General features: G+C 42.7%; 1 protein-coding gene across 3 annotated transcripts in view; it reads right to left on the bottom strand.

Annotated features, from left to right (window-relative positions):
* The window catches only part of TGFBR3 (transforming growth factor beta receptor 3), a 195,654-nt gene that overhangs the window by 148,831 nt on the left and 20,587 nt on the right, over positions 1–26,236 (bottom strand). For all 3 annotated transcript variants that reach the window (XM_058174719.1, XM_058174718.1, XM_058174720.1), the window contains exon 2: positions 13,187–13,362. In XM_058174719.1, the coding sequence (XP_058030702.1) occupies positions 13,187–13,247 (61 nt within the window). In that variant the 5' untranslated portion in view covers positions 13,248–13,362. The remainder of the gene's footprint in view (positions 1–13,186; positions 13,363–26,236) is intronic.

Genomic DNA, 26,236 nt, shown 5'->3' with positions numbered 1-26,236 from the left:
ATAAGCAGGGATTAACACCAGACAAACAATAAAGTAGAAAACAATATCTTTATCGAACTATCAAGGAGACCATCACACTTCCATCAACACTGGCAGGGCAAGCTACTGCACCTAAATAGTCAGCAAATCCCACACTCATTAGCAATTTGACATCATCTGCAATACATCTTTTGCATTTTTCAAAAGCCCCCAAAAACTTATTTTAGAAAATGAGGCTCCCAATCATTAAAAAAAAATCTATTTGGTTCTGATGTGATAATTCTGCACTTTTTATTTGATATGTACAATGACATTCTTCTTCGAAGAACAAATGCAGCAAAGTCTACCCCTTCTTTAAGACACAAAATTCCTCACAGCAGAAAATACCAAATAACTCAGATCATCAAAAAGATTTGAGCCACTAGAGCAGTGGTGAAATTCAAATTTTTTTACTACTGGTTCTGTGGGCGCTGCTTGGTGGGCGTGGCATGGCTTGGTGGGCATGCATGGCTTGGTGGGTGTGGCAGGGGAAGGATACTGCAAAATCTCCATTCCCACCACACTCCTGGGGGAAGGTTATTGCAAAAATCTCCATTCCTACCCCACTCTAGGGCCAGCTAGAAGTGGTATTTGCCACTTCTCCGAACCACTCAAAATTTCCACTGCCGGTTCTCCGAACCACTCAAAATTTCCACTACCGGTTCTCTGAACTGCTCAAAATTTCCGCTACCGGTTCTCCAGAACCTGTCAGAACCTGCTGGATTTCACCCCTGCACCAGAGCATTATTTTTTTATACAAAATGAGAACTTATATAGTCCTTAAAAGAAATGGGGAACATTAAATTTGAGAGGAAGGATAACCTGCTCTCCATCTCTGACAATTGATGGCTTAGTTCTTGATAATATGGATTACTTATACAGACAAGGCACAGTGTTTTTCTATGCAACACATATCTTAGTTTCTTTCAGCTTCTCTTTCTTCGGCATTTGGCTTAAACTTTATTATTGTAAAAAAATAGTATTCATGACCTATTTCATACTTTTCATTTTTAACCAACTACTTTGAGTTCTTCAGTAGATAGCAGGGATAAAAACAAACAAGACTGAAAATTTATCTAATGCAGAAATGGAAAGTCTGCCTCTTAACTGGTATAGATTAATTTTTATGTACAGTGTGTTACCTGCTTGAACTATCTCTAGCAACTATTCATTTCTCTCCAGTTTTTATTTAAGGCCACATTGGCTCTAAACCAGTTATGGCTAAACTTTTCCAAACTGAGGGCCGAAAGCGTGCGAACGCAAATGCGCGCGTGCCCAAACCCCCAAAATACAATGAGCGCATGGCCCCATGCATGCGCCCCATTCCCCCCGCATGTGCGCGGCTCTCCTCGCACACGCTTCACCCCCTGCACATGCGCATGTCCCCCTGCACATGCCCGCCTTTCGTGCATGCGTGCATGGCTCCCTGAATGTGCTCCACCCCCATTCATGCGCAGCAGAGACCCGAGGAACAGCTGGCCAGCAGGAGGTGCACATGTATGCATGGCGGAGCTGAACTGGGGCAACGGCGTGCCACCTGTGGCACTTGTGCCATAGGTTCGCCATCACGGCTCTAAACCAAAACTTAGCCATTTTATATTTTGAGTTCAAATTACATTTTCAATTAGTTGAAAATTATTGAAATCACTGGAAGTATAATTATGTAATTATTTAGATCATAATTATTTATAATTATTGAAATATAGTTAAACTATAGATACTGTATAAAAATATGAACAAATATGAACACTTGGATATCTCAAAGAACCACCTTTTTCATTTGGTAACCTTTCTCAATATGTGAAGGATAAAAAATAATCTCTGGAGTTGGATACCAAATGTCAGTGACAAAATCTACATGTAATTTTCTAACAAGAATTGTCTTTTTTGATCCTCAAAATTTCCCATGGCTTCCAACAACGTTTTACTTAATAATTAATATTATAAATGTCAAGCACCAGGGAAATCAGGAGACCCAGGCAGTTCTAATCTGTATAAAGATTTATTGTAAATTTATGCTCTCTACAAGAATCTGAACTACTAACAGTCAAATGAAATTAGTGGGAGTTAAGAATTGAAAGGAATTCAGAGTGGGTTGTACTTAAATCTCTTGTGGGCATGCAGGTACTCATGACTGATGATCTGTTTGACCCTTCCCTCATGCTCAGCCTGGTCATCTCCTATATCAGCTTCCCATCAAAAAGCCAATCAGCATTATCAGGAGCAGGGGTGAAATCCAGCAGGTTCTGACAGGTTCTAAAGAACAGGCCATGGAAATTTTGAGTAGTTTCGAGAACTGGTAGCGGAAATTTTGAGTAGTTCGGAGAACCGACAAATACCACCTCTGACTGGTCCCAGAGTGGGGTGGGAATGGGGATTTTGCAGTATCCTTCCCCTGGAGTGGGGTGGAAATGGAGATTTTGCAGTACCCTTCCTCTGCCATGCCCACCAAACCACACCAAGCCCACCAAGCCACGTCCACAGAACCAGTAGTAAAAAAAATGAATTTCACCACTGGTCAGGAGGCATTCAATTTTAATTTATGCATACATAAAAATAAATAAATATAAAAGAGTATATAATTATCTTCCATTTTAATTTCACAAGAGTGAGATTAGGTAGACTGAAGTGGTGATGATCCAAGATCTCCCAGTGAACTACATGGCCTAATAGACATTTAAACTGAGGTCTCCTTGTTGGATGCTATAATAACACCAAAGAATTAGAAAGATTAAGAATTTGTGAAGTGTTTCAATAATTGTATTGTTTGTTCCAATAAAATATTCTGTATTGCGTAGAAACTTGTCTTATAAATTCTTTTTGATTTATCAGTTAAAGTATTGTAAGCATCACATTCACTACTGTAAAATAAATCCATTCTATTGATCCTACATGTCTTTCTCAATTTCTGGGTCTGTTCTGGCTAAGGGACAAGACCCAATTGTCTACCTGTTATCCTCCACCTATTCTTACCTTTTTTTAAACCTGTTTTTAAGCACTGAAGTTCATTGAATGGAATCTGTATATTTATTACAAACTAGAAGAATGTGAATTAAACATTCTGATCAGAAAGGGAGTCAAAAATTATCCTGTTTCTCAACTTAAATTTCAGTTTTTTATTTAAGTCAGTTAGAACTACGTGGCAAAACTCTGGTTTTTAGGAAAGGAAGTATTCACAACTGTCTCTAAATTTCCAACACCATCTGTATTAAATATAATGGATGAAAAATGAAATATAATGAAGAATTGAGATTACTCAATATGAAAAAGGAAAAACCAACCAAGCAAGCAAGCAAGCATTTCTTTATTTCCGTACCCAGACCTAAAATGCAACTCACTCTATGGCTAGGTCTATTTCTGTAATTTATTTGGAAATACCACTGCAGGCCAGTGAACATTGTCTTCAATAAAAAGAGGGGAAACACCAGCAGTAAATATGATTTGTATTATTCTATTTCTAAACTTCACTAGAGTATAATATGACTCAGAACCGAGATGAAACAAACATGATTTTTTTTAATGATCAAAATCATTACTATCACTCCTATGAGAATCCGTCAATTACAGATGTGATTATGCACACCAAATAAAATGTTAAAATAACAAAGGACTGGTATGAAGGACTGGTATGACTGGAATTCTTCTTCTGCGCGTGCGCGTTATGGCGGCGTTTTGAATACTCACGGAGAGTGCGGCTGGTGAATCCCTGGGTCGTGATGCCTTCCCATCGCCTGCCTAGCTGCTGGTACTCCGGCCCGGCTTTGTCATCTTCTCGGCAGCCGGGAACGAGGTCTTTGGGCCTCATTGGACTCTCGGTTGCCGAGTACGGGGCCGGAGTATGCTAATAAGCAGCGAACGGCAGCGAATGGCGGCCGCCATGTTGGGGGGGGCGCGAGAAGACGCCCGGCGCGACTCAGCTGTTCTCCAGCCGTTTCGGCTGGGGAAGGACATCAACACCAAAGGACACTAACGAGGCTGAGCAGCGTCCCACCATGTAGGGGGGGGGCGCGAGAAGACGCCCGACGTGACTCAGCTGTTCCCCAGCCGTTCTGGCTGGGGAAGGATACCAACGAGGCTGAGCAGCGTCCCGAACATTGTTTGGGGCGTTGTTAGCCACGACTGCCGGTTTGGGGCGTCGCTAGCCACGACTGCCGGGATGGGACTTGTACGGCTTGGACATCCCCCCCCCTTTTCTCCCTCCTTTTTCCCTCCTTGGGGACCGGAACATCGTTTGCTCCCCATTGCTCCCCATTGCTGGTTCTTGCCACAGCCTGCCATAATCACCGCAATTGCTATCTGCGGTCGATTTCTTTTTTCCTCAGTCGCTTCTCCATCTGGAACTGAGAGATGGCTTCCACAACTTCATCATTGGCTCTGTGGCTTGTTAGGGCCATAAATGGGCCCAGGACTAAGTGGGCCCAGGACTAAGACCATAAATGGGCCCAGGACTAAGACCATAATCGGCTGGCCTTAAGGAGGAGACATGGATGGCATGAGGGCATGGACGTCGTTATCTCAATTTGCGTACTGTACGGGGCTTTGTCCCGTAACGGTGCGCAGCCGGGAGAGTGTGGGAGACCTTTTCATTCTTGTGGTCCCACGGACTCCTACGGACTTGGACCCATATGGTTGGCCATCTTTTATGGGCCCTTGGTGATCTTTGTTTACGACGGATACATCTCTGAACGGCCTAGGATGGACACTTTTACCGCGACTATCTGGACTATCGCTCCATGAGATATACACCCGCCGAACTACTACGATTGCGAGGTTCCCCCGCCTCGCAAGAATGGCCCTCCAAGTTATCGAGGGCCTACCTCAACGAAGGGTCTTGGGACCCAGAGAGGTGGCACGCGAGCAAGAAGAACTTATGGGGTTTTTTAAATAGATTTTTTAATAAGGGGTTTTTAAGGGGAGGGATTTGACGGTTGGGGGTGAAAACCCGTCGGGGAGGGATCCAGCCCCTGTGCTAGTTCGCGGCACTTTGCTATCTTGTCCGAAGGCGGCGGGGGAGGGCGATGTTCCAGGTTCAGAGGGCTTTTCGATCTGTACGGTAAGTGGGAGGGGCAGATATGGCGGGGGGGGAGGCCGTATCGAGAGTTGGGAGCACGTGTTCGATGTCTAAATGCGATCGCGTGCTCCGGCCCCCCAGCCCCCACCCGTTCCTCAGGTGGCCATGATCCTCAGAGCTTGGACCTTCGGCTGATGTTGTGTAATGCCCGGTCCGTGGTTAACAAGGCCCCCCTGATCTGCGATCTTATTCAGGCGGGGTCCGCGGACCTTATGGGCATCACGGAGACCTGGTTGGGCCCAGAGGGGGGGGTTCCCCTCGTTGAGATGTGTCCTCCAGGTTTCCGAGCATTTCATCAGCCGAGGGCCCAAGGTAGGGGTGGGGGGGTGGCGGTTGTCATTAAGGAAGATCTAGAGCCGAGGGAGGCCACTGTTCCTCAGATTGCCGGCTGTGAATCCCTCTATGTGCGGTGGGGCCATAGGAGCCAGTTGTACCTGGCTCCTTGCTGCGTGACTACAGCCCTGCCAGAGCTGTTGGAGGTGCTTGCCGCTGTGGCGGTTGAGACCCCCAGACTTATTGTTATGGGGGACTTCAACCTGCCGTCAGTTGGCTTGTCATCAACGGCAGCTCGGGAGTTTGAGGCTTCCATGACGGCCTTAGACCTGACTCGAATAAATGATGGCCCTACGCACATGGGGGGAGGCACGCTGGACTTGATTTATATCTCTGGTCAGTGGTTAAATGATCTGGTACTAGATGATTTAGTAACAGAACCAATGTCATGGTCCGATCATTTTCTCCTTCGCCTTGACTTCCGAACCGCCATTCACCATCGCAGGGAGACGGAACCTACACGTTGGTTCCGTCCCAGGCGCCTGATGGACCCTGAGAGGTTCCTGACGGAGCTTGGGCCTTTCCCTGAGGATCTGGCCCACGGCACGACTGAGGAACTCGTCGCGGCCTGGGAACAGGCCGCGCGGGGGCCCTTGGATCGTGTCGTGCCTTTGCGGCCTCTGACCCGGCGTAGGTCTCGTTTGGCCCCTTGGTTCTCCGAGGGGCTGAGGGAGATGAAACGCCGGCGAAGACGCCTAGAGAGCACTTGGAGGTCCAGTCGCTCCGAAGCTGATCGGACACTAGTTAGGTCCTATACTAGGACCTACCTAGTGGCAATGGGGGAGGCGAGGCGTATCTACGCCTCCACCCTCATTGCGTCGGCAGATAACCGCCCGGCCGCCCTGTTTCGGGTGACCCGCTCCCTCCTTCATCAGGAGGTGCGGGATGACCCTTGCAGGACGTGCCGAGGAGTTTAGTGGTTATCTATACGATAAAATCGCTCAGCTCGGGACGATCTGGACCGAATTTGGGATGATCCAAGCGGGGAGAGGAGGCACGCCTTGTTGAGTCTGTTTGGGATCAGTTTGATCCTGTGGCTCCCGAGGACGTGGACAGGTTATTGGGGAGGCTCCATGCCACGACATGTTTACTGGACCCGTGCCCTTCCTGGCTGGTACTGGCTACTCAGGAAGTGACACGAGGCTGGCTCCAGAGGATTATCAATGCTTCTGTGTTGGAGGAGTTTTCCCCGCCGCCTTGAAAGAGGCGGTGGTGAGACCCCTCCTTAAGAAGCCTTCTCTGGACCCAGCTATTTTAAGTAACTATCGTCCGATCTCCAATCTTCGCTTTGTTGCGAAGGTTGTAGAGAGTGCTGTGGCTCGACAGCTACCCCAGTACCTGGATGAAGATGTCTATCTGGACCCGTTCCAGTCCGGTTTCCGACCCGGATACAGCACAGAGACGGCTTTGGTCGCATTGGTGGATGATCTCTGGAGGGCCAGGGACAGGGGTTATTCCTCTGCTCTGGTCCTGTTAGACCTCTCAGCGGCTTTTGATACCATCGACCATGGTATCCTGCTGCGCCGGTTGGAGGGATTGGGAGTGGGAGGCACCGTATATCGGTGGTTCTCCTCCTATCTCTCTGACCGGTCGCAGACGGTGTTGACGGGGGGGCAGAGGTCGACCGCGAGGGGCCTCACTTGTGGGGTCCCGCAGGGGTCGATCCTCTCGCCCCTGCTGTTCAACATCTATATGAAGCCGCTGGGTGAGATCATCAGTGGCTTTGGGGTGAGATACCAGCAGTACGCTGACGACACCCAGCTGTACTTTTCCACCCCGGGCCACCCCAATGAAGCTGTTGAAGTGCTGTCCCGGTGTTTGGAGGCCGTCTGGTCTGGATGGGGAGAAACAGGCTCAAGCTTAATCCCTCCAAGACGGAGTGGCTGTGGATGCCGGCATCCCGATTCAGCCAGCTGCAACCGCGGCTGGCTGTTGGGGGCGAGTTATTGGCCCCAAAGGATAGGGTGCGCAACTTGGGTGTCCTCCTGGATGACCGGCTGTCGTTTGAAGATCATTTGACGGCCGTCTCCAGGAGGGCCTTCCACCAGGTTCGCCTGGTTCGGCAGTTGCGCCCCTTCCTTGATCGGGATTCCTTATGCACGGTCACTCATGCGCTCGTTACCTCTCGCTTGGATTATTGTAATGCTCTCTACATGGGGCTCCCTTGAAGTGCGTCCGAGGCTTCAGTTAGTCCAGAACGCAGCGCTGGTGATAGAGGAGCTGCACGCAGCTCCCATGTAACACCTCTCCTGCGCAGGCTGCACTGGCTACCTGTGGCCTCTCGGGTGCACTTTAAGGTGTTAGTCACGACCTTTAAGGCGCCCATGGCTTAGGACCTGGGTACTTACGGGACCGCCTACTGCTACCACATGCCTCCCACCGACCCGACGCTCTCACAGAGAGGGACTCCTCAGGGTGCCATCCGCCAAACAATGTCGGCTGGTGGCCCCAGGACGGGCCTTCTGTGGGGCCCCACACTCTGGAACGAACTCCCCGGCTTACGCCAGATATCTGACCTTCGGACATTCCGTCGCGAACTGAAAACATATCTTTTTATTCGCGCGGGGCTGGCTTGAATGAAATTTTAACCTTAAATTTTTAGCAATTTTAATGGGGTTATTGGTTTTATGGTAAATTTCTTAAATTTTTCAGGCTCATTTAATAAGTTTTTAACTGATTTTAATTTTGTATATTGTATATTGTTCTTTGTTGGTTTTATTCTGCCTGTACACCGCCCTGAGTCCTTCGGGAGAAGGGCGGTATAAAAATCAAATAAATATAAATATAATAAATATATGAAAATTTAGTTCAATTATCAGTATGAAAGGCCATTCAGAAATTTCAAAATGTTATTTTATTTTACTGATCATCAACATAGCTATTTTAGTTTAAATCTTGTATCATAGGTTATTATTATGGTTCATAACACATCAGACTGAATTTGACATTTTTGTCCACTTACTGATTCCTTGTCAAGCAGCTGGGATAGGCATATGTGGATGTTTGATAGTGTTAAAGGTATCAAGGCAGGATGTAAGCTGTTCTAATTAAGTTGCCTTCTGTAATTAACTGATGGTGTTCAAGTGGTACTCCAGCTGTTTTGGTATTGCACCCAGGTGCCTATTACTATTAGTATTACCTTTGCTTGCTTTTGCAACAGTCATTCTATTTCAATTTGCTGGTCTTTGTTATTATATTAGCAAAGCAGCTGAAATTAACTAAGAAAACTTTCCAGAGACTTCATGTTTTTCTTTGACTTCAATACAAATTAGTCATGGACATATGCATGGCTGGTTTCTGTAATTAGTCAGTTATTATGTCCCCCTGATTGGCCACATCATATCCAATACTTTTTTTTTTGACAAGCATTTAGTGCAATTGTGCTGCAAGCCTCAGCCACGACAGGTTTACAAATTCTTGCCTCCAAGAATTTGTTTTTCCAAGCCCCAGTATTTGTTTGACATACCACTGTTTTGATTTGTGACAAATATCTATGTTTGTTTACTCCCACCGTAGTGCATTCTGTTGGATAAAATTAAGAAACTATTTGGTAGTATTGCAATAAAGGATTATGGAAGTTCTTATCTCCCAGTCTGGGTTCCAATCTATAGTTTAAGTGTTCTAGAATAATAATTCTGTTTTCCAGTTCAGGGTTATTTGAAAGTAAAGTGAGAGAATTCATATGAAGCAATCTGAATGCTCCTTCTTGGAGCATTAAACGTGACTGTTCACAGGCAAATACTCTGCTTTACATTGCATTGTATATCACGCCTACTGTCAGCATATGTATCTTATTTATATAAGGGTTTGTTGCAAAATAAAATCATTACAACATCAAGGCATCATGCAGGGTAACCAAACAAAGTCCGTACTGGCCATATGCCTTTAGTAAAGTTCAGTGCTGGAGAAAGTCCCAGAAGGTTTAAAACTCATTCTTCAAAGAGTATTATTTTCCATGTATCTGATGTAGAAAGAGGTCAGATTGTAATGTTCTCTAGTCCTCCCAAACCAGATGGTCATTATTTCCATAATGAGGACATCCCAGATTTAGAACAAGTCATCCATCTACTATCCGGTCTCCCCCACTACATCATCTTCACTGGACCATTTCGCTGATGACCATTCCTGCCCTCAATATGTTTGAGCCAGAACAGAACAATCCAAGCTTCTTTATACTGGTTGACATCAGTATATTTTTTTAGAATGCCATCAATTAAGATGCCTGCATGAAGTTTACTGCAGGTGGTAGGGATCTGATCCAAACATATATTGTTGTAGCTTTGGACAACACTAAAAACAAATGTCTTTGTGTCTTAATTATGTGCCTGTTTCATTTTCTCTCAGCATTGAGGCTCAGGTGATTACTCGCGCTCTTATGACCTCAAAAAATGGACTCTACACGGGGCTGTCCTTGAAGGCCACTTGGAAGCTGCAGCTAGCAGTATGGGCTGTAACGGAAATGGCATGGTATGATCGTATGACATCACTGCTCCATGAACCGCACTGGTTATCAGTCAGTTTCCAGACACAATTCAAGATTTTGACCACCATCTATAAATCTCTTTGCATAAGACCCCTTTATTTCAGGGACTAGGATACTTGGCATAGGAATTGCCTATCTGGAATAGTTCCTGCCTATCTTTATAGGTTCAGACAGAGTGGTGCGTGCCAGGTTACTTGCCCCCTGCAAAACTAACCCCCTATATATCCATTTGGCTTCCACCCTGGTGATGTTCAGAAAATCACTGAAAACTTGGCTATTTGCCCAAATCCTGGAGTAGAATGGTTGCTGAACCCCTGCGGGATTTTTTTTTTTTGTCTGGTAGGTATGATTTTCTTCTAGATGTATATGATCTGTTTCCCTATTTTATTGTTTCCTGCTTTTAAAACTATGAGTCGCTAAGAGCTAGATGGAGTCAAGCAAGTTCTTCGATAAATAAATAAATAAATTCATCATAAATCAAATCTCTCACATTCAAGTTATTATTTTAGTGTATTTTACTACCACAGGACTTCTCAAACTTTGCAACGCAATTTTCCTTCCGCCCACCATCCCCTGGCAAAAAAAGAAATTAATCTGAGTAACTCTGTACCACAAATAAAGCTATTAATTTCATTGGGCTCTGAGCTGGGCGAGGCATGATTATAACAATCATTAAAAAAGACACAGCTTCCTTGACTTAATTTTATTTTTATCAGCATTACCTCTAGAGTGCTGTAAGCTTTTAACTTACAAAGCTTTTTCTGTTTTGAAATTTAGAATAGTCACTGACACATACCCTTCTGCAGACATTCTGGATATACAGCTAGTCCTCGACTTACGACCACAATCGAGCCCAAAGTTTCTGTCGCTAAGTGAGAACTTTGCCCCATTTTACGACCTTTCTTGCCACAGTAGTTAAGTGAATCACTGCAGGTGTTAAGTTAGTGACACAGTTGTTCAGTGAATCTGGCTTCAAAAGGTCACAGAATCTTCGCTTGTCAGAATCACATGAACCCCGAGATACTGCAACCATCGTGAAGGTAGCAGTCTAAAGTATTGCATAAAGTGCCGTATCATAAAGATCCCGCACACAAAAGGTGATCACATGACCCCGAGATACTGCAACCATCAGAAATATCAGTCAGTTGCCAAGCGTCTGAATTTTGATAACATAACCATGGGGATGTTGCAATGGTCCTAAGTGTGAAAAACGGTCATAAGTCACTTTTTTCAATGTAGCTGTAACTTCGAACGGTCACTAAGTGAACTGTTGTAAGTGGAGGACTACCTGTACTACTATATGCCATGCAGAGTTGCCATCTGATGGGAAATCACTCCAAATCAAAACTTTGCTACGATCGGTGAATGGTTCTGACAATAGCGAGACCCACACTAAAACTCGTTCTATGTTGCTCAGGGTTGCCCTAAAGCTAGAATAGAGTAGAGTTCAATAGAGACATAGCTGTAGTATTTTCTACTATCTTGATTCATTTTATCATAAAGCTAGATAGAATGAAATAGATAGAATATCTAATAAGGCCTTTGCGTAAAAGTTGCTCCGAGCAGTTCAATGGATTCTTTGTGAAGAATTTCTCTCTGAAATGCTGCGGTGAGCCAGCTTTCTGGATGGCCTGATGCAGCTGCTTTCCCAGGTGGTCAGTGTGTAGGTCTTGGTCTATGTCTGAGTCTGCACAAACACTTCCACTGCGACCGCTGGCAGAGTGAAGGGGTTGTGCGACGAACTGAGAAAGCCTTTGACGCAACTGCCTCAACATTTTGAGAACGGATTGTACCCTTGTGCCAACACAGTGCAAAGCACCCTTTCAGGAGATCTGCCCTGCCTAGCAATTCAGGACAGAAACTGCTTAATTTGTGATCCACAGAAATATGGCAGAGAACAGCCAAGAATATCTGTGTTTGGCTCTGCTTTTCCATTTATTTTTGAACAGACACACGCATCTTTTTTTTTCTAAAAAAAGAGACAGGTCTGTAAGCAAGCTAAAAGATTTTGCTTGATTTTCCTCATCGGCACCGGAGCCGTATTCTTATTTTCCATTACAACAGAGGTGATCTTTTGCAGTTCCTAGTCCAAGAGGTGTGATTTTCATAACTCTGCTCTACAAAGCCGAGGACTGCTAACATGGGGAACTCCACAGACAAAACTGTCTAGAGAGTGTGTTCTCCGCCATGTCTTACATAACAAAACCTCAACAAACATTTCAGTATAAAAAAGCTCATACCAAAAAAAATTCAATCAATAGGTAGAAAAACTTCAACTTTTTCAGCACAGAGAAGTAATTCAAGCACTTTTTCCCCATATCAAGCCATTTTTACTCTTTGAATGGCATGCAGTGGCACACTCTGAAAGGTAGAACAGGAGCACAAATAAATCAGGTTTAATTTATATTTAATAACGTATCCCTTTTGTTATATTAAAATGAAAATTTAGCATCCTGAGAGTCATAATCAAGGCTCTCTTGGGCATCAGACTGTGCATTTTGTTGTATGCTAATATAAGGTTCTTAATGTTACTTCCTGTTATCCAGTAATTGCTGGATATAAGGAGAAATTTCCTGACAGTTAGAACAATTAATCAGTGGGTCGACTTGCCTCCAGAAGTTGTGGTTGCTCCAACACTGGAGGTTTTTAAGAAGAGATTGGACAACCGTTTGCCTGAAATGGCATAGGGCAGTAATGGCGAACTTTTTGGCATCAAGTGCCGAAAAGAGAGCACTTTGCGCACATGCGCTCGTCAAGGCCATGACCAGAAAGACGACCTGCTCAGAGGGCATGCGTGCACCGAATAAGGTACTTCTGGTTTCCGGCACGCGCATGCGCGCCAGCCAGCAAGTCTTCCGGTTACTGCCGCGCGCGGCCATGCTCACACTGAAAATGGAAGTCCAGCTTTTCCTGTTTCCGCCACTGCCACATGCACAAAGTCCAGTTGATCATCGTGTGCACATGCACGCCAGAAACCCGGAAGAGGAACAGGCAACGCTGTGCATGCCAGGCAACATGGCTCCGTGTGCCACTTTGGCGTGCCATCACTGGAGTAGGGTTTCTTGACTGAGCAGGGGGTCGGACTGGAAGAGCCCCTATGTCCCTTCCAACTCTGTTATTCTGTTATTTCAAATTATATGTATAATTATGTGTGTGCCTTTAGCCAGTGCAATAGACGATTAGCAAAATATTTCACAGTGATTCTTTAAAAAGCCATTTTTCAAACTTAATGCTCAATACATAAGGTACACTAAAGCACAAATAAAATTAATTTCTCTTACCTGGAAATGCTAAACATCCAATCATCAAAGCAAATGCTGGAAGGATACAATATGAAGTCATTTTTGCCACGCCTTAAGTTCCGCAATTATCTCCTTTCAGCCGCGCTTTGTACCCGCGCTGATCTTAGAAAAGGATTAATGGGGATTCTTTGAAAGTTGTCCAGCCTTTTAATGACCTGCAAAAAATGTTTAAAAGCCAATTTTAGAACATTGCTTAAGCAGACATGATTTTCCGTTACCATTCCACAAAAACAAATGTATATTTTTTTTAAAAAAAAAATCTTACTTTATAAACTATCAGGGAGTGCAACAGATTGCCTTCTTGTCAAAAACTTACCGTATTTCTCAGACTATAAGATGCACCAGAGTATAAGTACCTTAGTTTTTGGGAGGAAAATAAGAAAAAAGCTGATTGGCAGGTGGATTGGCCTCCCAGAATACCCTCAATCAGCTGTTCCAGAGGTGAACTTTAGCAACAGGTTCGTTGGTTGTAAGCTCTGCACCTTGCTTTTTTTAAATTTTATTTATTTATTTAATTTATTTATTTATTTTGTCACAACATCATATAAAAAGATTATATAGTATATAAACATATATATGAGTAAATATTAGGAGGTATAAGCATATATATATATAGGAAGAAGAAAAGAAAAACAATAGGACAGGAACGGTAGGCACGTTTGTGCGTTTATGCACGCCCCTTATGGTCCTCTTAGGAATGGGGTGAGGTCAATAGTAGAAAGTTTTTGGTTAAAGCTTTTAGGATTATGGGAAGAGACCACAGAGTCAGGTAAAGTATTCCAAGCATTTAAAAAAAAAAAAAAAGTATTTCAGCCTCTCAAACCTCCATTTCAGAGGCTTTTTTTTCAGCCTCTCAAACGGAGGTTTCAGAGGCTTTGTTCAGCCAGTCAAACCGAGGTTTCAGAGGCTGGGCAGGGCTACATATAAGATGCACCCAGATTTTCACTCTCTTTTTGGGGGTAAAAAGGTGTGTCTTATACTCTGAAAAATACATAGTTTTCTCTAGCTTCAGAGTATAAGTCCAATCTTGGCAATTTTAAGACTTGTGGACTTTGACTCCCAGAATTCCCTAGCCACCCATGGTTTTAAAATTGCCAAGGCTGGACAACCCTGATATAAGTCAAAACCTACTATATTTCTGTGCTCCTGATTCAATGGAATACCACAAATGAGAAGGTAAGGAAACTTCCTTAGATAAGGAAAATGGTTATAGAATTGCTCTCCTTTTAATAACATATTGTATGAAAGTCACTATGGTGTATTAAATATTTATACTTAGATATCTAAATTATAAGTGACCTAAATGTCCTTTGTTGGTTCAAAAATTCAACTGGAGCACTATAATTATTGTTTAGGTTTTTTTAAAATCCTTTTGAATAGCTTATTTAAATTATAGTAAATTACAATATTTTAAAGCATCTGTGTTATAAATAGGGCAGCTTCCCGCACTTTGTGGCCCCTGAGATGAACTTGACTTCTATTCCCAGAAGCAGTACTCAATTATCTTTTTTTTTTTTTGGCATGAGATTTTATCTGTACTGGTTTTGAAAGATGGTGAACCAAAAAATTGCCTATTAGCTACCGTGTTTCCCCAAAAATAAGACCTTGTCTTATATATTTTTGAACCCCGAAATCAGCGCTTGGCCTTATTTTTGATGTTTTATTATTTTGGGACGCATGGAGCAAGATGGGACTCCTCTTGCCATCTCACCTGATTTCCAGCTCTGTTTCCCTAACCCTAATCAGAGGAAATGGCGGGGACTGGCTGCGCATGCCTTTAAATATTTTTGGGGAGGGCTTATTTCCAGGAGGGCTTATTTTCAGGGAGTGCTTATTTTCGGTGGGAGCTTATTTTAGCGCATGCGCTCAAAAGCCCAATTGGGTTTATTATCTGGGGAGGTCTTATTTTTGGGGGGGAAAGGGTATCAGAGCACTTCCAAAATCCTATACAGCAGGGGTCCTTAATCTCTAGGCCATGGACCACTACTGGTCCATAGCCTGTTAGAAACCCAATCACACACGGCCGTCGCCAGAGGAGCTTTCTATCAGGTCCGCCTGATACGCCAGTTGCATCCCTTCTTAGACCGGGATGCCCTATGCATGGTCACCCATGCCCTTGTCACCTCCTGTCTGGACTACTGTAATGCTCTCTACATGGGGCTCCCCTTGAAGAGCACCCGGAGGCTTCAGCTGGTCCAGAATGCAGCCGCGCAGGTGATAGAGGGAGCAAATCGAGGCTCCCATATAACACCACTCCTGCGTAGGCTGCACTGGCTTCCGGTGATCTTCCGGGTGCAATTCAAGGTACTGGTTACCACCTTTAAAGCGTTTCATGGCATGGGACCTGGCTATTTACGGGACTGCCTACTGCGACCAACGGCCCCCCAGCGACCAGTGCGCTCCCATAGAATGGGCCTCCTTGGGGTACCGTCAGCTAGACAATGTCAGCTGGCGACCCCCAGGGGGAGGGCCTTCTCTGTGGGGGCCCCAACCCTCTGGAATGAATTACCACCAGGTATTCGCCAACTCCCTGATCTCCGGACTTTCCGACACGAGCTGAAAACATGGCTGTTTCATCGTGCAGGACTGGCCTAATAGTTTTAATTGGGAATTTTAAATGGGTTTTAAGGAGTCAGCCTAAATTTAAATATTTCATTTTAAATCATTTTAGTGTTCGTAAAAATTATTTTAACATGGCTGTAAACCGCCCTGAGTTCTTTGGGAGAAGGGCGGTATAGAAATATAAACAAATAAATAAATAAAGCTGAGGGGAGATGAGTAAGCGAAGCTTCATCTCTATTTGCAGCTGCTCCCCAGTGCATCACTGCCTCAACTATACCAGATCATCAGACATGAGATTCTCGTAGGAGCGTGAATCCTACTGTAAACTGCGCATGCGAAGGATCTAGGTTGTACAGTCCTCCCTTCCCCTCCCCCACTTGGTCTATGGAAAAATTGTCTTCCGTGAAACTGGTCCCTGGTTCCAAAAAGATTGGGGACCACAATGATATAAGATACTCTACATGGGATATCTTAATCCATCGACTTTCTCTTTTCACATTTTATATTTTCATTTTGCAGGATACTATCAGGTACAAAGCACCAGAAGCACATGTTCAGTTTCAGTTAAGTTGATTTATTGAATCTAATGGTCAGAGGTCTTATTATTTTGGGGCGTGTGGAGCAAAATGGGGCTCCTCTTGTCGTCTTACCTGATTTCCAGCTCTGCGTTTAAATATTTTCAGGGAGGGCTTATTTTTGGTCGGAGGCTTATTTTAGTCTTTGCGCTCAAAAGCCCGATTGGGTTTATTATCAGGGGATGTCTTATTTTCGGGGAAACGATATCTATGGTGAGGCAAAGGGAAGACTTGGAGAACTCCCGACATTTCAAACAGAATGCTGAATGAGAGTATGGTGATATGCATGCTTGACATTTCAACACATTTCCCACACACACACGCACGCCCACACACACACGCACGCACACACACACACACACACACACACAAGCACCATGGAAAGCTTACAAGGCAAGAAAAAACAAGCTTTCTCCCTGATACGTTCGCCGTGGTTCTCAGTTCTTCTTCTCCTCCCTTCTGCACACACAGATGCACAAATTAAAACCATCATTCTGTCCATATGTAGTAGAAGAACGTTTTGCTGTTGACTTTAGAAGAAAATAATATGTTCTTCACAATGCATACCAAGCCTAACCACAGATTTACTGGAAGTTCATCGATGGGTTTCCAAAAGTAAAAACATGTGAGGTATATGAGGCTAGATATGCTTCTTTTTTTCCTTCAGAAAAGTAAAATCCTTTTCCAAACAGGAAGGCTGCATTTATTCTCCTAACTGAATCAGAATCAAATCTAGAAAATTGATTTCTCACTGCCCTGAAATCCTATTTGAATGAAGGTTGATAAGTAAAGGTTTTAAGAACACACACATGGGAAAATAAATACAGGTAGTCCTCTATTTACAACCATTTGTTTAGTGGCCATTCGAACTTACAATGGCACTAAAAAAAGTGACCTATGATCGTTTTTCACACAACAGTTGCAGCATTTCCATGGTCATGTCATTTGCATTCAGATGCTTGACAACTGACTCGTGTTTATGACGGTTGCGGTGTCCAGGGGTCAGGTGATCCCTTTTGCAACCTTCTGACAAGCAAAGTCAATGGGGAAACCAGATTCACTTAACAAACTGTGTTACTAATTTAACAATTAGTGGAATGATGAGAGCGATGCTAAGCCATCAGTCAAAAGGTGGCATCTCAGGGAAACCTGATTTTGAAAATTAGAAGAAATAAGAAGAAAGGGGGAAAGGGAATGTTGGAAATTGGTTTGGCTGGGTAAGATTGAAAAAGAAAATTGGGAAGGGCATTGGGTAAGGCAGTGGATTGACAATTGTGGTTCTAGGAAATGGTGGTGGTGAAGGTGAAATCATGATTTGTATATCACAGAAGAAGCAAGGTTTGAAGAAATAAGTACTTACTAAATGGCGGATATCAGGATAGTTAGGTTAGTGCTGGAGCCTGACGGATGGAAGACTCTGACAAAGTGCCAAAGAGATACCCAGGATATGCCAACCACATGAGTTCCTCATGGTGATTTTGGAGGCAAACTCTGGACTCCTCCATTCTGAGTGAGAACCGGGGGAGTGGGAGAGGACTGTGCTTCCTGGGATGGTAGTTCTTGGGGCAGTAATTGTGGAAATTGGATAGTTGGAGGGACTTTCCTTCCCAGGAATGAGAACCTCCAAGGTGAGGTTCTCCAGATAGCAAAGATCTGATGAGAGCAAGTCCGAGGAAGGTACAGTATAAGAAAACTGGAGTTTAGAATGTGGTTTTTCTCATCATTGAGCTGCTAGTGGATTCCCCCTGGCATTAGACGGTGGGGAACCTCCAAGCCATGGGATTGAGATTTACTTGTGTTTTCAGGGCCTCCATGACAACCATAAGCCTGCGTCAAGTCATCACAGGCCCAGCATACAATAGGAGGGAACACAATTAATCTACCCTTTACTTTGGAGCAGCTGGAACTTGTTTGGAAGGAGGAGGATAGGATGGTAACATAACTCACTCCCTTTTGAGAAATGGTGAGTCAGAAAGACTTTCTTCGGGCTTCTGTGATCATTTTGCTAGGCACTTGTAGACAGATTTGTTCATATCTGTTGTGGATTCAAGGTCTGCTGGACAGAATCCAATGAGACAATAAGGGTGATGTCTTGCAGGGTTATCTGAGACAGGATTCTCTATGGGATGAGCTCCACCAGTGTAAGATGGATCCTTGGCCCTCTTCCCTGGTTTGAACTGCTAGGGAGGGAACTGAGTTCAGGAACTAGTGAATGCCTCTTTGAGAGAAGAAATGATATTTCTGGCTCTGGAAGAGAGATGGTTCATCTTTCTTCAAGAGACCCTTCCTCAAAACCAGTTATTTTAGGCAACCACTGCCCTAACCTTCTTCACAGGGGAAAAGTTTTAGAGAAAGTGACAGGCATCCCTAAATGAAATGAATTAACTGGATGTCTTCCAATTAGATCCAGACCCAAGGACAGATCAGAAATGATACTGGTTACTCTTATGATCCAATGTGAACACCTCTCCTTGTCTCGCCAGTTCTCTCAGCAGCATTCAATACCAATTATCAATGGAGGAACTATTCTTCTACACAGCGTGTAATTTTAGAGTGATTTTGCTCTTTCCAGAGTAAGAGATTCAACTGGTATGTTTGGGGGAGGACCTCTCTCCTAATTATTTCAATAGCTATTTAAAATCACTGGGGGAGACAATCCATCCGGTTGGGGTGATTTATCGTCAACAAGGTAATGATACCTGGTTAAGACATTTCTCCCTAGGTTGATCAGGAGATGTGACGGAAGCTTTGATGTGCTGCCTGTGGGAGACAGATAGGATGGAACAAGCTTAAAATGAATCCTGGTCTCTTTTGTCAAAATTTCCATGGTTCCAGGGCAGTTCCATCTTTAGCTTTAGAATGAATATCTCTTCCCCAAAGAAACAGGTACCCAATTGGAGTTTTTCTTTGATTTAAAATTCCCGCTAGATCGGCAGGTGGAGGCCTGGAGGCCTTGTACGCTTTCTAGTAGTATATTGATTGTGACCTTTCCTGAGTGCATTTTCTGGCAATAGTGTATCATGCCCTTTTTGTCTTATATTTGGACTATAGCAATTCATTTTGAATAATAAGAGCCAAGGTGGCGCAGTGGTTAGAGTGCAGTACTGCAGGCTACTTCTGCTGATCACCTGCTGCCAGCAGTTTGGCAGATCGAATCTCACCAGGCTCAAGGTTGACTCAGCCTTCCATCCTTCCGAGGTTGGTAAAATGAGGAGCCAGACTGTTGCAGGCAATATGCCGACTCTGTAAACCGCTTAGAGAGGGCTGTAAAGCACTGTGAAGTGATATACAAGTCTAAGTGCTATTGTTATTGCTATTTTACATGGGGTTGCCTTAAGACAAGTCAAAAGCTACACTTGCACAGAATGCAGCAGCCCAGCTATTGCTGCCTGGTTCCTGCTTCAGCAGAGTAACACTTATACTGCAGAAGCTTCACTGGCCATCAGTTGGCCTCTGAATCCAATTCAAGATGCTGTTCTTTACTTACAAAGTCACTTACGGCTTTGGTCCTCACTACTTTTTGGACTAAGGGGAATCTGCTCATTGCATACAGATTGTATACAGGTTGGCAGCGCAAGTTAGGGATACTTCCCCAAGAAGTTAACTGGGTATAATTCTGGTTGCAGAACTTCTCAATCATAGCCCTGTCCCTCTGAAAGAGTGGGTCCTGCAGGCTTGGAATGGCTCCTCCTTGCAATCCTATCAGGCTGGCTTTTTGAAGCAGAAAATGCTATATAATTGGGGACAGTTCTTTGGGTGATAATGGATGGCGGTAGTAGAATTTAATTTTTGTGTTATTTATTGTTGTGGTTTTGCTGTATGATTTTACAGGTTTGACAAGGTGGCCTACAAATACATGGAATAAGCAATAAAGAAATAAAAACAGTTCTCAGGCTATTGAACAAGTTACTAGTCCTCATCCTCATGTAAAGTCATGTGCATGTATATCAAGAACAGGAACTCCTTATTTAAGTCAGCCACCAAGGACCTGGATCATGCCGCAGAGATCCAATGATGTCAGTGGAAGGGCCCCAACATAATTGCCAAAGGAACGCTCTTAAAAGTATATTCAAGGGGCAACATTAAATTGATTTATTAAAATATATACAGCATGTCATTATGATGAATGGACTGTTATAAAATTGTGTTTCCCATTTTTACTCCCTCCGCCTTCTCATCTATGGCTCAGTAACATTTATATTTATCTCCCCTACTTGCTAAGGATAACCACCTGAAAAACATTAAGGCAACTTTGCAATTGCCCACCTCGCAAACGACATCTTTTTGTTATTAGTAATGAACAAAAAATAGACAAAGTCTGCAAAACAATGAAAGCAGCCTTCCCAGAAACATATTTCCAAAGGGCCTTTTAAAATTAAAACCAGCCCAACAGCTAAACCATATTACAGTTTTTAAATTCAGAAGGGCATTAACCTTGGCCCATTTTAATGCTCGTTTTAACCAAGTCTTGAAAGAGATTTTTTTTTTTTAAAAAAATCCATATATGAATGAATTATGTCATGTGGTCCCAATACCATCAGATTAGCATTTTATGTGCTCCGTCATTATTCATTTTATATGGACACTTGTCTCTTCCTTATTACTGCTATTGTTAAGAGTCGTGGTAATACAGTGGTTAGAATGCAATATTGCAAGCAAATTCTGCCGACTGTCAGGAGTTCGATTCTGACAAATTCAAGGTTAACTCAGCTTTCCATCCTTCCAAGGTCCGTAAAATGAGGACCCAAATTGTTGGGAGCAATATGCTGACTCTGTAAACTACTTAAGAGTGCTGTGAAGAACTTTGGAGCAGTATATAATTCTAAGTGGTATTGCTATTAACAGATTGCCCTGCACATAAAGATTTATTTAAAATGCCTATCCTCAGATAAGAACTTACTTATCCCTCCAAACTTTGCATCACATTTGCAAATGACAGAATCAACATCTGATTGAGTGCTTTTCCTTTATAGCATATAAATCTACCTGTGTTATTTTCACTACTTTTCTTTGTTATGTTACATTGGACTTTCATTATTTGCAATATTTTCCCTCCCTAATAAAGTTAATCTAAAATTAAGTGCGGGGGGGGGGGAGATCCATTTGGGAGAAATTCTGTGGAAAACTTTCCAACCCACTTCACGGTTCTCAGTGCGAACATTTTTTTAATTGTTTAGGGGTCAACTTGCAACATAGAATGTGTATGTTCCTATCAATCTATGCTTGATGAGTGGACAAGCATTTCTTCTTTGGTCTTCACTCCTCAAAAGGCTACTCTTATCTGACTCCAAATCCAGCACTGATTTTCAGAGAGAGCAAGAAAGAAAGAAAGCAGACTCTATAGCTAAATGATTAACCCTACAGCTGTACAAGTTATCTGCTGTTACAATGGTGTAGTGAGCCAAACACCTCCAATTTTCACATCAGAAATCACCATTTGGTAAACAAGAGTCAGACAGCAAAGAGCTTCAAAGCTGAGGAGAAGAAATAACAACCAAAAATCTCTTGGCTCAAATCCCAAGGATTTGACGCTTATGATTGGATATCTAGGCATATATCAGGTAGTCCTCAGCTTACGATCATAAATGAGCCAAGAATTAGTCCCATGCCATAAAGGGCTTTAAGGGTTAAAACCAGCACCTTGAATTTACATTCAACCCCTTTCCTAGCAGAATCAAGGTAGATTAATTGGATTTGCTCTTCTCACATGATCTTCTCTTCATACTCTTATGTTGGCTATATGCAGAATAACTATACTATGATACAATAATCAAGGCAGAGGAATGTAGAGTGGCAAACTGCAGTTCTTGAATTAGTCTCTTGGCCTAACCTCAAAAGCTGTCGATAAAGGACCAGCCAATTCCCCTGTTAAGAGATCTCTGCTTTCTCCTTAAGTCTGCAATGAAAACGGAAAAAAGAGATTTCAGAATGAAAACAGTGGTCCCTCTCTGATTTTCCTTGTCCATTTGTCATGAAACCCTCAACAGGTTATCCCAGAGAGAATGCAGCCCTATCCTGATTTGTTTCACCAATACACCAAAATCCAAGAATCTCTCTTATGGCAAAACCAAGATTCTTCTCACATCTTAAAGACATATTTTAATGAAACAAGATTTTCACGAATTGGAATCTACTACAAAAAATGTATGAAGTAGATTTTTCAGATGGCATAAGTAACACTATGAACATCTGAGAGGAACCAAAGAAACAACTAATTTATAAATGATCAAACCAACCTTCCCAGCTTCTTAGCAGGGCAAATGGCCAGATATTCTTCAGACCATGAATAAAGCCATCAGAAACACTGAAGTTGACACCCGTGTCAATTTTGGAAAACAATGAACAGAAGAGAAGAATAACTAGCTACAGAAGTTCTGAACAGAACTCCTTGAATAGGAAAATTGTAACCAGGGCTTAGATCACTCTTTCCTTAAGGTCAGTGTGTAATACAGCAATGCTCTTCTTTGTGGGACAGGAAGCCCTTCTGAGGGGGCATAAAGAAAGGAGTGGTTATGGGAGATAATGCTCTTCTGACACTCATTATCAAAGGGCACAACTTTGCCACCACTTGGCATCAATAGGCTTTTACCATGAATGCCTTTTAGATGCCGCCACGGCCAATAAACTACCATCCAGAATGGTGACACCCTACTCCCACGTTTTTGACCTGATCTCACGTAATCGCGTCTCTGGAAAAATGCTTCCATGGTTCTCTTAATATTTTTTTTAAAAAATCTCTATAAAGTCTTAAGTCCAGGCATTTTGCAAAGAAATTCTAAATTGTAAGAGTGCAACCCACAATGGGTTGCAATGACATCTGTGCTTCCTTTCAAGGCCTAACGCAAGATTGGGATAGAAAGCAGAGTTTTCATATGCTCAGTTCTTTGCTGTATTTCTAGATAATAGCCATGCAGTGCTAAAAATCTTATTCTCTCTGCAGTCAGAAAGATCAGCCAGATGTTATCCTGGCTTAAAGATGCTAAAAAGAAGCCAGCCTACCTTCTGAATCCAAGGTCCACCGATGGAATTCAGGACACATATAACTACTATTCAAAGAGTCATTTGAATTATTATGCCTAACCTCCATTCAGAGTTTGACCTTTATTGGATTTATTAGTTTCCTCCCGTGTTTTTTAAACCATTAAAATTTGTGCTCAGAATAAGGGCATTTTTTTCCAATGGGATGAGAATCTAATGCTAGCATTCTTTTAAGCATTACACATTTCTTACAAAAGGTTTTCTTGTGGTACTTGATGCTGCTGTTGTTTCAGAGAACAGGTTTTCTATATAGATCTTTAATTTTTAACATCTTTTAGAATTACAGAGCAGTTCTATATAAAATCTAATTTATTTTAAAGAATTGTTAAAATATGATGCCTGGTACCACCCAAGCGCACCACCAGCAAAGAAGAAACAAAACGCTATTTACAGATACTGGAATATTTTGTTTAGGTTATGTTTTTAACGGAATTAAGTCAATTCGTATTTCCCAGACTAATACATGAATCAGAAAACAATTATTTATGTGTTTTTCTCTTCTCTAGGCTTTGTGATACAGTTTTCAGTTCAAACTCTGGCAGGTCAATTGTCAGATAATCAGAAGAAAACAACCTGATATCAAGAAAGGGATGAAAATCAGGTCTCCTGTCTGAAAGGAAATGCTGACTAGCTCATTGCATAGCTCAGTTGGAAGCTAGAGACATAAGAACCCAGATTTCACTTCTATACAGTAAATAAAACTTCTATTTATTTATTATTCAGATTTAAATAGTCACCCATCTCATATATTACACTCTGGGTGGCTTACAATTAAAACACATATAAAAACAATGATTAAAAAAACAATATAAACACATATTAAAAACCCATCATGAAATGATCGTAAAATTCACAGCAGTCACATCTACCAATAATACTCCATACACCCACTGTACTAACTCTGCCACATTCCCTGTTCTTCATGCCTGTTGGCAAAACCATGTTTTCATTCTTTTTCAAGAGGCCAGCAGGGTTGGGGCCAATCTCCATAGCCTTTGCCAAATGCTGCTCCTTAGCTGGTAAGTCTCTGAGCATGTCCCTCCTGTAGACTTGATGGGATGGTAGATATACAGTAATTGGGAAGAGGTGGTCCCTCAAGTAACCCATACCCACGTCAGAGGTGGTATTCAGCAGGTTCTGACCAGTGGTGGGTTCTAAAAATTTTTACTACTGGTTCTGTGGGTATGGCTTGGTGGACATGGCATGGCTTGGTGGGGATGGCTTGGTGGGGATGGCTTGGTGGGCATGGCAGGGGAAGGATACTGTAAAATGTTCATTCCCACCCCAATCCAAGGGAAAGTTACTGCAAAATCTCCATTTCCTCTTGATCAGCTGGGACTCGGGAGGCAGAGAATAGATGGGGGCAGGGCCAGTCAGAATTTTTACTACCGGTTCTCCGAACTACTCAAAATTTCCACTACCAGACCCTGCTGAAACCCACCTCTGGTTCTGACCAGTTCTGGAGAACCAGTAGCGGAAACTTTGGGTAGTTCGGAGAACTGGTAAATTACCACCTCTGACTGGCCCTGCCCCCATTTATTCTCTGCCTACTGAGTCCCAGCTAATTGGGAGGGAATGGAGATTTTACAGTATCCTTCCCCTGCCATGCACACTAAGCCACACCCACCAAGCCATGGCACACCCACCAAGCCATGCCCATAGAACCAATAGTAAAAAAATTTGAATCCCATCACTGACCAATGTGATGTGATGCTTAATAGTTTTGTAACCGCTTCTCATTTTTTTTCTATAAGTTTTTACTTATCAGCAATCTTCAATTCTTGGGCACATTTAATTGGAGTTTGCCTAGCCCACTGGGGAATAACGTAACACATATGCTCAAAGATGCATTGCTTTAGGATCAAACATATGTAAAAAATGTGACATTCTGTGGCTTTAAAAAACAAAGTGCAACTGGGAAAGTCCCACAAAGCTGATTAAGTGGAATATAATGTCTTGGAAATTCAGTATTTGGTTCACTTTATTTTGGATTATTCAATAACAATGTAGCTCTGATATCACACCAATGTTGGCATTCAGAATTATGCAACCACTTATATGATTAATCTATGCTCTGAAAATGATGAGTCCAGACTATATGGAGTAATATTTACAGATTTTGTCATTTTTAATGACATTTTAATTTAGCAGGAATTGTAAAATAGCTGGGTGAAATATTTCTTTAAAAAGCAGTGTTTTTCCCAACATGAAATTCTTAAGTGCAGAGCCATGGTGTTCTTTAGTCTGTCTCTGTATTATATTCTACTAAGAATATAATTCTTCCTGCTGAATCTGCTCACAGAAGAAGCAAAGAAGCTAAATAATGTGATTATTAGTTATTACCAAGACATTCCAAGCAAATAACCTTCTTCCTTTCAGACTGAGCTTGATCACCAAAATCATAAACAGCAACTTTTATAAACTCTTGGGAAACAGGCTGAACTTTACAAGACCGTGAACATTTCATTTCTACGAAGCTAAAATAGCTTCTCAATTTTACTAGCAAAATCCCAAGGAGAGAATTGCAGCAAGGGCTGAGAGTTACTCGGTTTCAGCTACATTTAATAAGACGTTTCCACAAATCTCAGCTAAAGGCTATGGGAACTGGAGGAGTGCCAAAACTGGATGGGTTATGTCACTCCCAGATCTGCTTTCTTCCACTCTCACATGATGCTTGAAACGGGTTTGTTTTTTTTTCTTTTTAAAGGTAACACACTGCTGTGTGTTCTGTCAAATTACAGGAAGCCGCAAAATGCACATAATTATACCCTAAGAAAAAATAGAGGCTTTTCTTTTTCCTCCCTGCAGTAACCCAAATTCATCCTGCTCTGCAATTGATACTGCATCTAGTCAA

This window comes from Ahaetulla prasina, chromosome 3, assembly GCF_028640845.1.
Source record: "Ahaetulla prasina isolate Xishuangbanna chromosome 3, ASM2864084v1, whole genome shotgun sequence".
In the NCBI taxonomy this organism is placed as follows: Eukaryota; Metazoa; Chordata; class Lepidosauria; order Squamata; family Colubridae; genus Ahaetulla; species Ahaetulla prasina.
Note: the sequence above shows the minus strand (reverse complement) of the source record. Positions and strands in the feature narration are given on the sequence as shown.